Source organism: Pimephales promelas, chromosome 4 (assembly GCF_988280905.1).
Source record: "Pimephales promelas chromosome 4, fPimPro1.hap1.1, whole genome shotgun sequence".
NCBI classification, from domain to species: Eukaryota; Metazoa; Chordata; class Actinopteri; order Cypriniformes; family Leuciscidae; genus Pimephales; species Pimephales promelas.
Genome location: NC_142772.1, coordinates 32,224,099 through 32,237,685, shown reverse-complemented (window position 1 = coordinate 32,237,685; position 13,587 = coordinate 32,224,099). Strand labels below are relative to the sequence as shown.

The following is a 13,587-nucleotide window of genomic DNA, read 5'->3' as shown; positions in this document are numbered from 1 at the left end:
GGCGGCTGTCAGAGCGAGAGCGTCCGCCCTGTCTACGCTGGGGCTGCTGAGCTTGCTGAGGCGGGCGCTGATTTGGGGTTCTGGCAGGTGGCTCGTGAGAGCGGCCTGCCGAAGAGCTAGCGCGGCGGGGCAGGAACAAGTTCATGGCCTGAGTCGCTTTCTGTACCTCGGAGAAGCGGTCAACGATGCCCGTGACGGCAGATCCGAAGAGACCGGTCGGAGAGATAGGCGCGTTGAGGAACACGGCGCGTTCTGAATCTCCCATGTCGGTAAGCGTGAGCCACAAGTGTCTCTCAGCGACACAGAGGGCGGCCATGCATTTTCCCAGGGCTTGTGCGGCGGCTTTAGTGGCGTGAAGGGAAAGATCCGTAGCGCTTCTCAGATCCGAGAGGATGGGCGGGTTCCTACCGCTGTTCGCCATCTCGCACAAGATGTCGCTCTGGAGCACTTGGAGGACTGACATGCAATGCAGCGATGAAGCGGCCTGTCCGGCGGCAGCATAGGCGCGGGCATGAAAGTTAGAGGTCGCTCTGCACGCTTTAGAAGGAAGCGTAGGGGAAGAACGCCATCTAGCAGAGGGCGGGCAAAGATGAGCGGCGCCCAGGTCCTCGACGGGCGGCATGGCAGTATAACCCTTCTCGGCGGCTCCGTCCACTGAGCGCAGCGAAGCGGACACATCGGAGCGGTTACGAGCCGAAAGAGGGGCATTCCAGGATTTCGTGAGCTCGTTGTGTAGCTCAGGCAGGAATGGTGCAGCCCGGCTGCAGGCGGGGGCCGGGCGCCGGTGCAGGAACTTCCCATCCATGCGGTTCGGTGGTTGCTCGGGGGGAGGAGACCACTCGAGACCCAGGCGGTTGACGGCCTGTGAAAGGAGGCGCGTTAGTTCCTCCTCGATGCCGGCGCGGGTCCCCGCAGACTCTCTCGTCGAAGAGCCGATCGACGACCAATCCTCGCTGTCAGAAGCGTGCAGCGAACAGGAGTCCTTATCATCCGCGGTGTCGTCGGAGGCGACAGAGCGGCCACTCGGCGGCAACTGTATGTCCGGCTGGGGCGGAGAGGGAGAGCGGTCGGTGGGCGGCGGCAGCGGCCCGCATGGATCCGCAGGGGGCTCCGGCGGCCTCTGGGAGCGGCGTTTCTTCTTCCGCGGCGAAGTGAGAGGCGGCGCGGGAGCGGTTTTGACCGCCTGCAGTCGTGCCCGCAGGGAGGACAGAGGCAGGTCCTCGCAGTGGTCGCATCCTCCGTTGGCGAGGGCGAGCTCTGCGTGATCCACTCCGAGACAGAGAACGCAGATGGGGTGGCGGTCTCCTTCCTCGAGTGAAGAGCGGCATGAGCCGCAGGAAATTCGAGGCATCTTTAAAAAGACGCTCGGCTCTTTTAGTGAAATGGAATAAAAGGATACGCGTCGGATGGCGCTAGCTTGCTGGGCGGCTGAAGGTGGCAGACGGCCGGCTTCCTCAGACTCCGGAGCTCGCTAGAAGGTGCCTTCTCGACGACGGCTTCTTCCCAGGACAGCGGATGCGTGTAGCTCGCTGAATGAAAAAGAATCGACGAACTAGCCTGGGAGAGCTACCTTTATACACTGTAGCCACGCCCCTTTTGGCGGGCTGTGACGCAGTGAGCGAGCGCCGTCCGCTCATTGGCCGCGGACTCAGCGCCGCTCTCCCATAGGTTCGTGCATTCTCTCTGAGCGAACCAATGAGCCGCTAGCTAGCCCGCTCATGGTCTGCCTCAGAAGAGACTGCGTTGACAATGATTGCAAAATTATGGAATCATTTTTTGGCTTCAACTTCTCAGCAAAGATTAATCTTTCCCGTAGCGTAAGCTAGCTTACGCAATATGAGAGAACCTCTCGAAAGAGAACTCTTGTTTTCACGAGGAACACACTGCCATTCAGATATGCACACCGACTCATCACATGGGCAAACGCATGTCACAGTTTTACAATTAGCAATCAGAGCTTTAGCATAAAAGACCAAAACAGAAGAGGGTGCAGCATAGTTGTTGTTTTTTTACAGTAACTGTATACAATAAATTTTTTCTGTTGTTTTGTATGTAGACCACTGTATGTGCAAATTTGTGTTGCTGGGGTGTACGAAATGTGCGATCTATCTTCCATTGTTTTTTGTGGGAAAAATAAAATATATTTGTTACCGTGTATTTGTGTTCTGGGTATAAAAGCAATATTCTCAAATATTTTACAACACACTTATGTATGTACTGTCTGTAGTAAGTTTAACACTGAACAAAAAAGGCCCAATCTGAATGGAGAAGAAGTGTTTTCCATTGATCATAGTGTTTTACATTGAGCACAGTATTCAACTGGTTCTTATAAATGTCTATTCATATGATGGTTTGTGTGTGTCATTTGAAAACAAAATACCATTTTGAGAATATATAACATTGTTTTGAATGTAAAGTTTCATTTTGCACTAGAATTGAAGGGTTTTGCCGATTGTGTAAGTGTTTTAGATTTGTGTGTAGAGTTCTGAGAGTATAAGGCATACTTGCAGGAAATGTGTGTAAACAATCGAGAAAAACTGTAATAAACACGAAAAAAAGCAATGGAAATAAGAGAAGTTGATTGATATAATGTTTTATTCAGTAATAGGCTCTATGCACGATCGCTTCCGGGTTTGTCTTAGCACGCCCAGTTACATCCGGTGCTGCGTCAGAAGCCGTTAGGTGGAGATAGTCTCAAATTACACTCGCTGTTTACAAAAACGTTCTGTGGTTAACGTGAATGATGTTAACAACACTGTGAGGCAGTCACACATAAGAGTAAAAAAGAAAAGTTATTTAAATTATATATTTCGAGCTATATCAACAACTTTGAGGGTCAGTATTCTCTCATATCATGCCAAATCCGACTAGCGAATGGGTTTCTAAAATCGTTGACCTTGTTTCTGAGAAAATGAATTTTATTTAAGTTTTGCTGCAACATACTTTTCCTGCAGAACGCGCTTGCGGAAGTAAAGAAGCTGGCTGAGATTCTTTTGGACATACATTAGCAGGGTTCGTGCATAGAGCATATTGCACATTTTGACCAGAGACAAATGGGAGCTTGTAACAGTTAATGCGAAGGTTTTTACTCAGCTGCCTCTTTGTTCTGGAAAAAAAGGTATACACAAACAATTTCTAGTAAAATAAAAGCTTTCAATTTTAAGTGTGTTTAAACATTTATTTGAGTAAAATTACCATTCCAGCATCACGGCTCTTGGCTCTAAGCTTGTTGACCTGAGACTCGGAAATGTCAGCACGCTCCTCAGCCTCTTCCAGCTCATGCTGCACCTTCCTCAACTTGGACAGGTGAGTGTTGGCTTGTTCATCCTGCAAAGTCACATACGATTAGATCAGGAACTTAGTTCACAAGGTGTTTACAGTTCTCAAATGAGATACTCACAGCTTCTTCAGCCTGTCTCTTGTAAGCCTTGACCTTCAGCTGAAGCTTGTCAACCAGATCCTGCAGTCTGTTGAGGTTCTTCTTATCCTCCTCACTCTGCAGATAATGAACAAGGATCAGACTAGAACATACTCAGATTATAGTGACCTGAATTTGACTACACATTGTTTTGTACCTGGTAGGTGAGCTCCTTGACTCTCCTCTCATATTTGCGGACACCTTTAACAGCATCAGCTCCACGTCTCTTCAAGCTCACGGACCTTTAGTTAGTGGGAGATATTAGTAAAATTATTACAGGCGATGAAAACATGTTTATAGACTATCTGAAATATTCCACAGTATTAAAGCAGTACACAATTTATACCTTTCAGATCATAACTATTAACATCAGAATAAAGGCAATCTTACTCTGGACTCCAGTTTCTGGAGTTGTTTCTTTCCTCCCTTCATGGCCAGATTCTCAGCCTCATCCAGACGGTGCTGCAGGTCCTTCACTGTGACCTCCAGATTCTTCTTCATTCTCTCAAGGTGAGAACTGGTGTCCTGTTCCTTCTTCAGCTCTTCTGCCATCATTGCAGCCTTTTGCATTAATACAGAAAGTCAGTAGATCCACATTTTTTCAAGTACACAAGTATCTTTAGAAACATTTGGCAGCTACTGTTGCTCACATCAGTGATGGCCTTCTTGGCCTTCTCCTCTGCATTTCTGTCTTCCTGTACAGTGTCATCAACTTCACTCTGGATCTGAACAAAGGTCCGCCTCAAGCTTCTTCTTGGTGTTCAGGAGACTTGTGTTCTACAAAATGGAAAGCAACAGTTTGAACATGTTTTGATTTTGACATTTCACTGTGGAAATATTTGCATAATACCGCCCAAATGCATATGCAAAAAAAGGCATACGGTGTTCTTTGTAGTGTTGTCAACTCCATATCATGAGAGGATGTTTCTATGCGATAGCAAAAGCAGCACTTTATTTGGCCTTCCGAAAGTGGACGCAATTAGGAATCAGTGGTTAAGATTTATTTCCAACACTGTTCCAGAACAGTACAACAAAAATATTCAACTGTGTGCTGTGCATTTTTTGGAGGACTGTTTCCAGAACCCGGAAGAGTACAAGGCCGGCTGTGCACAAAGGCTGATTCTAAAACCCGGGGCAATAGAGTGCCAAAGTTAAGACGTCACTTTGTAGGACAACTCAGAAGTTAGCAGTGCATGGGTTCCTTCGATCAAAAAGCTATGCATTTTCCCCATGGACTTTTGGAAAATCTCTAAAAAATAAGGTCTGTGTTCAACAAAGAGTTGTGACCCTTGCACGTTTTGTCTATCAAGATAATCTTTACAAGTTAATAATCCAAAATGTATACATTTTGAAGCCTAAATAAAGTTTAAAAAACAACAACAAGAAGACACAATAAAGTTTAAAAAAAAAAAAAATCACAAGCACGTTATAACTGGTGTGTTTTATGTCATAGATCAAAATGTGAAAATATTTAGAGGCTTTGTTAACCACAGACCTTATTTCAGGCGATTTAGCAAAAACTCATTCAAAAAACCCATAGAGGGAAATGGAAGTGTTAAAATGCTAAGTCACTTTCTGTGTTTTGACCTACAAAGTGACGTCATAACTTCGACACTGTATTCCATCTTTGCAAATACAGTCTGGCGCTTCTTAAATCACAGACACAGCCTGCAAGTATGTTTTCATATTTCAAGAATTTGCTAATTTGGAAGTGAGTTGAGCAGCACTTGTTTGTCGTTTCTACGATCACAAATGCAAACATGGTTTTGTGTTTACAAAGCGTTCTTCCCCCCCGTAGTGCGACAGATAAAAATGCTTTATCAGTCACTATAATCAGTAATTATGTCCCCAATAAAATACAACCTTATCAAAATAAATTTCTGGTCCAGTCATGCTGGGAAAGTTGGTCATTTGCATTTTCCAGATCAGATTCTGGCTTGAATTGATAACTTTAGTACCGACATTATCACCTGTAATTATTTCTTTGGTAGCTGATGTTCCAAATGGTAAGGAGCATGACATTTCCGTCACACACTTAAAAGGCATATTGCAGGTTAGAGGACCCAACGAGTCAATGTATCGAAATAACGAAGTAACTAGATTTTCTTTTAAAAAATACTTATAAATATGCTACAGAAGTATGCTAAGAAGTTGTTTTTGTGAGAAAATTTTACTTCCGTGTCTGAAAATGGGTGTGGCGGGCGTGATGTAACAGGCGGGAGAGCGGTCGATTCAAACAGGAAAACAATGGATCGCAATGACATTTCATCCGCTGAGGAAATTGTTCATACTTGTATGGAGGACCACAGCCATACAATTATGAGCCTGCTATGCTGCCAAGAGAGCAGGGACAGGCCAGGATTAATGTTAGACAGAACGGTCAGAGTCATGACACTCGTTGGAGTTGTAGAGAGAGAATGCCAAACAGAATATTCATGTTACTGACGTATTATTCCAAACTCCAAATTTGTAAATATATAAGAGCAATACCCACCAATTGCATGGTCTCCCTTCTTTCCTCAACTGTTTGTCAATTTTTCTATTAAATTCTTCCACTTCACTGAAATAGTGATCAGAGAACAATCACTGTTGTGTTAACAAAAACATCAGTAAGAAAAGGGTGCACTGGGAATTGTGCAAAAAATAATTCATAATCTACTCTGACCTGTAATGATAATCCGGACCAGAAAGGAAGACCTGCCCAGCCTCCTGCAAGGAGACATTCCGGAGGATAGCCAGGGCATATATGATGGCCTATGAAAAACGTTAATATAAATATACTATTTTACCACTACTGAACAGCAAGCCATTATACAGGGGTCCATACACGAGCCGTGCTAGTACGCAGTTTATACAGTAGCCTACATTTTGTAAGTGCAGGAGTAGGACACAAAAACACATTACATGGTTCGGCATACCTCTGGAAAAAGAACACCACAGATAAACGGCACTTCATCTGTGAAGCTCAACTGTGTTTGTGTCCTATCCAGCAGTCCTCTCAGATATGAGAACAAGATGTCCTGTTGTTCCTCACTGTCGAGGTAGACAGGCACACGGCAAGAGGTTAACTTATTTAAGTAAGTAACCACTTTGAGGGCTTCCCGTTGAGTACACCTTGTGGGAAAACCATGGAACAAAAACAATTATTTTTAAGGAATTGATACATTTAAGATAAAGAGACAATAAATTGCAGCATAGTTAGAAAACAATGCTAATGTTTTCCCTAATTAAGGCCCTTGGTGAATTTTTACTATGAGTTAGTATAGTAAAATAAATGTTAACATTGTTGAAGTACCACCAAATGCTCCTCGGATCCCTGCAATTTTACAATAACGTCCACCAGTCTCTTTTCTTCTGCAGCTTCAATGTGGGCTGGGACTTTTTAGAATTGTAACAAACTACTGTATTAAAACTGTCATACGTCTCATTTATGATTGCAAAACAACTTGAAAACGACAGACTAATAACACATATTGTAGTGCAACCAGGCAGTTTAATTATGAAAGGTGTTTTTTTATACTTAATAATGTAATACTAATTAACAATAATACTTAATACTAATCTTAATACTAATTACATACTAATATATGGTAAAATAATGAGCAAGTTTTCACACTAATACAGTAAGCTACAGGTAAATCTTACTCATTTACATGCATATGTCCTCTTTTTAAGTTTAATTAATGTGCTGGCTAGATTTACTTATTATAAAACTCAACAAGGTGGAATACCTACGATTTCTGCATTAAAATATCCCAAAATCACAAGGCCAGTGCTATATATTTAGTTAAGATGATAACTTACAATATTCCAAATGTTTCAAACAATGTTTAAATCGCGAGAAAATGGGCTTTATGCACAGCTGCACTACTTCCTGACCTTCAGCCAGCTCCTTGTTTCCTGTCTGCCATTATTGGGCAAAATTTATTAATTCAGGTGTGTCTGATTATTGTTGCCATGACTACTGAGGTCAAGCACACCTGAATTAATCAATGTGTCCAATAATGGCAGACAGGAAACAAGAGCTGTATCTGAAACCGCTCACTCATTCACTCATTCACTAATCCCTATATAGTGTATGGCATTTGAGTGCACTATATCTGCAAGGAGTGAACGAGATGAAGTGAGTGAATTCGGACGCTGACGTTTACACTGTGCGTCGGAGAGTTGGAGCTGTCGCAGTAAAGGCTTCGTCACGCGTACTGATAAAACTCCTTTTATCTTACATTACCTACTTTATAAAATAATATTAACAATAACAATCATAATGACTTTATTTTGTAATTATATACCTCCATGCCAGCTTAGTTTCATCCATAGACATATCCACTAGACCTCACCTTGGATACGGCAGTTCATTAGAACGAATGCGTCAATAGAGCCGCCATCTTGAAACAGGGGAGCCCCTCCACTTTAATGCATCAGCGTCAATGTAGTAGACACAGGTCTAACGCAAATAAAATCACCATAAATTATCATGAATGCGATTTTTCTTGTTTTTTTGGTTTGTTCCAACGGTCAGACATGTATTTATCATTGATTCCAGAAAGAATTTTTTTTTTTTTTAAACATTCTTCCTAGTTCAGATTTCATCCATGAACTTCATACGCTGCACAAAAGTCCGCCACCATCAATGAATTCGAAGTAAAGGCAGAGATAGCAGCGTTACCTAGCTACTTCCTATGACAAGACCCCTGTTCCAAGATGGCGGCGGTTTTGACGCATGCTTAGAACCCCCAGGTGAGGTCTAGTGTATATGTCTATGAGTTTCATCGACTGAAATTGTAACTCTCACGTTCATAGATGACGTGTCGTCGAGCGCCTTCCGGCGACCGTTATTATATTCAAATGAATACGCTTCTTAACGACGATTAACGGATATTTTTCAAATCCTCCACTGGATGTAATGTAATCTCTGGTTTAAACTTGCTCACGCCACACTTTCATGCGCGCTCAGTTCTCTCCGCATTGGATTGTGGGAAATAGGGCTTCAGCAAGTGTACATCGAATGTACACTCGAATTCAGAGAGGATTGTGGGTAAAAGTAGTGAATGAATGTAGGGAATGATGTCGTTCACTCAGAATTCGGACACCACTACAAAATGTCCGACACCCGATATAGTGCACTATATAGTGGATAGGGAGTGATTTCAGACACAGCTAAGGAGCTGGCTGAAATTCAGGAAGTAGTGAAGCTGTGCATAAGGTCAATCCACAAGTTTCCTACGCCCCATGAGGCCTTGCGTCAAAAGTGGGCGCGACTTCCGGTTGGAAGTAAACAAAGCGCGATTTGACATGCTTGACACTCGTTTATTCAACAGTTGACAGTCATTCAAGTTATAGCGATCCAAACTAGCTAACGATGTGGGAACACAACCTCAACGAAATTCAAAAGGGTGAAATAACAGTACCTTTACCCTCCGCAGTAGTTGATTGGGAGTATTATAATAACATTATTAATAATCAATACTCATCAAGGCATGGTGACAGACAGTTGTGCGAGCTGACAAACAATTAAAATAAAAAATACACACTTAGTCATTGGGCTTTGGAGTTTATTCAAAATTATAAATGAATGTGCTGCTTGAATACATTAACTGGCACATTTGGTATTCTGTCAACACAGGCTTTGATCCTGAGTTTAGCTGTAACATCAGTAGAGAACAGCCAAACACATGCTGATAGAGTTTATAGAACATTAAGAATTTAAACAAATGTACACAGGAAGATTCGTCATCTTTTGGGAGGTGATGGAAACTACAGTCGTTGGCAGGATCACTCTGATTTCGTTTTCAGCTTATGTTAAAAACGATCCCGTTTAAGCCACTAAATTAGTTTAGTCCGGTTATACATACAACCGTAAACAGCACATGTTGTCCCTGAGCTCCGTAACGACATCTCTCATAAAGATTTGCGTCTTTAAATAGTAAAATAATTCTCAGAAAAACAGCTAGCCTCTTCGCTAACTAACACACAAAATACCATTGGAATGCTACTTCCGCCGTGTAACCGGAAGTTTCACCCACTTTGTTTTTTACAGGAGCGCCCCTCGGAAACTTGTGGATAGAGAGCCTAAGTCCCTCCCCTTCCGGTCGACCACCATGGGACCTTATTTCGGAAAAATATTGAATGGTAGTCAATGGCTAGAGACAACAAATATTTTGATCTCGTTTGAATTGTGCCCTGAATTACACATATGATGTTTGTCAATTTATAAGATACATTTTAAAGTAAAGAAAGTCGCAGTTTGATGTAAAACCGTTGAGGTATAAGACTGTGAAAATACGTAATTACAAAGACTACAAACCCCAAAGGCACACATTTTCTCCCAATGAATGAAGCTAACTTTACTGAGGCTGTCTGTCATTGTTTCTACAGTCTTGCGTTATAATCGTAACGTTACGCCGTCCTACCTGAGTGTTTTGTACCAGACTGCACACACACACGAGCAGCGGATCTCGTTTCTCTTCCCGGGAGATGTAGTTCATAGAGCGATTTTCACATAAAACTAAATGTTACTCTTCTGTTGTATGACAAACTGCGACGTTTTTGGCTTTCAGAATTATCTTTTAAATTGACAAACATCATATGTGTAATTGAGGGCACAGTTCAGACGGAATAAAAAGATAAGTTGTCTCTCGCCATTGACTACCATTCATATTTTTTCCGAAATAAGGTCCCATGAGCCGGAAGCGGAGGGGCGGGACTTAGGCTCTCTATTGAGATTTTAACCAAGGAAACGGGGCGTGTGAGCAGGGGTGAGCTGGGAGTCGCCAGTCAATCGCGTCATATCCGCATTACCTCGGTTTCCGCTCGTACTGCGCGTATTCCTGGACAAATGTGGAAGTTGTAGTTGTGCGTTAGCGTCAAGCAACAAATGTCAGCTTGTTTCGCGCATTTGTTATGGAATGGAGCACAATTATTCTTTAGCGATTGCACCTGGTTCTGTCGACAAAGACAAGTCTCATAAACGCAAACGTCAACGAACGGGTCAACCAAAATCCCGTTACAACTCCAGGTATCGCACACCGGACGCGCACTTTCTCATCAGTGTATGCGGCCAGCAATATTGTTATGTTTAATGACATGAAAGGAAGATAACGTCTGTTCTATGTTATGATTGTACTGTACAATTAAATACAATCATTGCTGAGTCTGCATTCTGAAAACTTTACCTCAGAGCATCCGTTAACTGAATGAATTGAGAATCTCACATGAAAATCTAATAACATCAGTAATTGTCATTCATTCAAGCAGCTGATTTCTGTAAATTAATTTAAAACTAAATGCATATTGCAGCATAGGGCGAAGTCATGGATCCATTAGCAACGATTTGAGACACAAATAATTAAAATTTTATATAAAACTATGTAAATGGCACTCTGTGGTGCAGCAGGATTTTGAACACGGTCCTGAGCCGTTCGGTGTGCGACCACCTTAACGTTAATTTTGTGAAACTGTAGCTGTGGTTGAATACTTACACGACATGAAAAGATGTGTCAAATGTACATTAAGAGTTTTTTTATTTTTATAAAGGTACCAAAAAGGAGGACCAGCCACATCAACTCCTTGCAAGAGACCTGGAATGCCCATTCAAACCCTCTCCACCATAGCTTCGTCCAGTGACTCGTACAGTAACATCTGTGATAACTAATTTACTTTTAAACCTGACTTTTCTTGCGGTTATTTCAGTTTAATGAAAAACAAGCATGTCATTAAACGCAACATTTATAGAAATCAAACTTTACCTCATCCATGACAACTAATTTTCGAATTAATTCCCGTCTGACTGATTTATCCACGGTGGAGTTGAAAACAACAGTTCCCATCATTCCGCGTTCCTCCACGTCGTCATCAAGCAAAGCCGTTGTTGTTGTTTTGAATGTAGCGACCTATAGCGCATAAAATATTAGGTATTGTAGCTTGTCCATGAATTAAGAACATCGTAGTAGTTCACTTAACAAGAACACGAATTTTAAATTCGTTGGAATTACTTTATTAATTCTAATAATAGCCAAAGTTAGAGTTAGCAGCTCTAACTTTGGCTATGTAAAATTTGCTTCATTTAAACATTATAAATTAAAACTTAACTGAACAGTACTCACTGTTGGATTGGTGTTGAATTGGTGATCCAGTTCGATAGGGGGGCGCTGACACGAAAACCTAGGGTCCTAAAACTTCGGTCCTAGAACTGCAGCCTCCGGTTGTGCAGGAATACCCTTCTCCTGCAGTCAGCAGATCAGCCATAATAATCAGAACACGCCACGTCATCGTGAACGCCAATTTCAACTCAGCCGTGTAGGAAGCGACGGAGAAATACTTACCTGAATGAAGTTTAATCTTGTAGAGGAGACATTAACAGTGGCTGCTGGAAGCGCCTACCAAAAATTGAAAAACAACTTGGAAGTGGAGTTTGAACTTGAACCAGTGAGAGATCGTCTCGTGATTTGCATAGTAATTAATGTCGGTGGATTGGTGATCTGCGGGATAAATGGCACCAGTCTAAGGAGCAGAACTTCTCATGAAGGCCTTGGCTGACCAATACTCTCCGAAGACCGCTGTGCCTACGGGGAGATGCGATACTGAACGCGGGAACCTCGACGTGCAGCAGGAGGTAGGGCGGGACATCGTCGTAATCTATGTCGATAATTGTAAACAATATGCGTTACCTGGAACATGTTGGCTGGCGACTGAACGAGAGCATCAATGGAAGCGTCAGCATCTTCGAACTCAAACACGTGTAAGTAGCCTACCGGTCTTATACCGTAAGTATTAGACGCGATTGGATAGATGAGAAGGTAATTAGTGACGCAACAATTGAGTCTTCCTGGCAGAACTTAACGCTAAAGCTTCCATTTTAACACTTTTTACTTGTGTTTGTAGTTCTAACCGAATCCTCGTACAACGCGCAATGGGTTGTGGGCAATATCAGCCATTAGAGTGTGCATTGATCTGCACTTCGGATTCTGACCGGATATAGTAGACCGTCCGGGTCTCTTTGGAACACTTATTTCAACGACAACGGTTTGGGATGTACTAATTCTATTTTCAAATACTATTTAGGACGGATAGAATGCAAATTGGGACGCATCATATCTCCTGAAACTCCAAACTGAATGTCAGAATAAGAAAGAAAAGTGATTTAAGCAATTATGAGCATAGCATGGTTGTCGGTGCCAGACGGGCCGGTCTGAGTATTTCACAATCTGCTCAGTTAAGGATTTTCACACACAACCATTTCTAGGGTTTACAAAGAATGGTGTGAAAAGGGAAAAACATCCAGTATGCAGCAGTCCTGTGGGAGAAAATGCCTTGTTGATGCTAGAGGTCAGAGGAGAATGGGCAGACTGATTCAAGCTGATAGAAGAGCAACTTAGACTGAAATAACCACTCATTAGAACCAAAGTATGCAGCAAAGCATTTGTGAAGCTACAATACACACAACCTTGAGGTGGATGGTCTACAACAGCAGAAGACCCCACTGGGTACCACTCATCTCCACTACAATTAGGAAAAAGAGGCTACAATTTGAAGAGCTCACCAAAATTGGATGCATGAAGACTGGAAAAATGTTGCCTGGTCTGATGAGTCTCAATTTCTGTTGAGACATTCAGATGGCGTAAACAGAATGAGAACATGGATCCATCATTCCTTGTCACCAATGTACAGGCTGCTGGTGGTGGTGGTGTAATGGGGGATGTTTTCTTGGCACACTTTAGGCCCATAAGTGACAATTGGGCATTGTTTAAATGCCACAGCCATGTCCATCCCTTTATGTCCACCATGTACCAATCCTCTGATGGCTACTTCCAGCTGGATGCACAATGTCACAAAGCTCGAATTATTTCAAATTGGTTTATTGAACATGACAATGAGTTCACTGTACTAAAATGGCCCCCACAGTCACCAGATCTCAACCCAATAGAGCATGGTGGAACGGGATGTGGTGGAACAGGAGCTTCGTGCCCTGGATGTGCGTCCCACAAATCTCCATCAACTGCAAGATGCTATGCTATCAATATGGGCCAACATTTCTAAAGAATGCTTTAAGCACCTTGTTGAATCAATTCCATGTAAAATTAAGGCACTTCTGAAAGCGAAAGGGGGTCAAACACAGTATTAGTATGGTGTTCCTAATAGTCCTTTAGGTGAGTGTACTGTATATTGTT

At 42.6% G+C, this 13,587-nt stretch overlaps 1 protein-coding gene across 1 annotated transcript; it reads right to left on the bottom strand.

Moving 5' to 3' along the window:
• Positions 1-3,019: 3,019 nt before the first annotated feature.
• LOC120469741 (myosin-8-like) lies at positions 3,020-7,742 on the bottom strand. The gene is given in 8 exon segments (XM_089130699.1): positions 3,020-3,327; positions 3,401-3,496; positions 3,576-3,651; positions 3,801-3,979; positions 4,069-4,152; positions 4,154-4,195; positions 6,337-6,532; positions 7,711-7,742. Coding segments are annotated over 8 exon segments (855 nt in total). The 3' UTR covers positions 3,020-3,177.
• Positions 7,743-13,587: the final 5,845 nt, after the last annotated feature.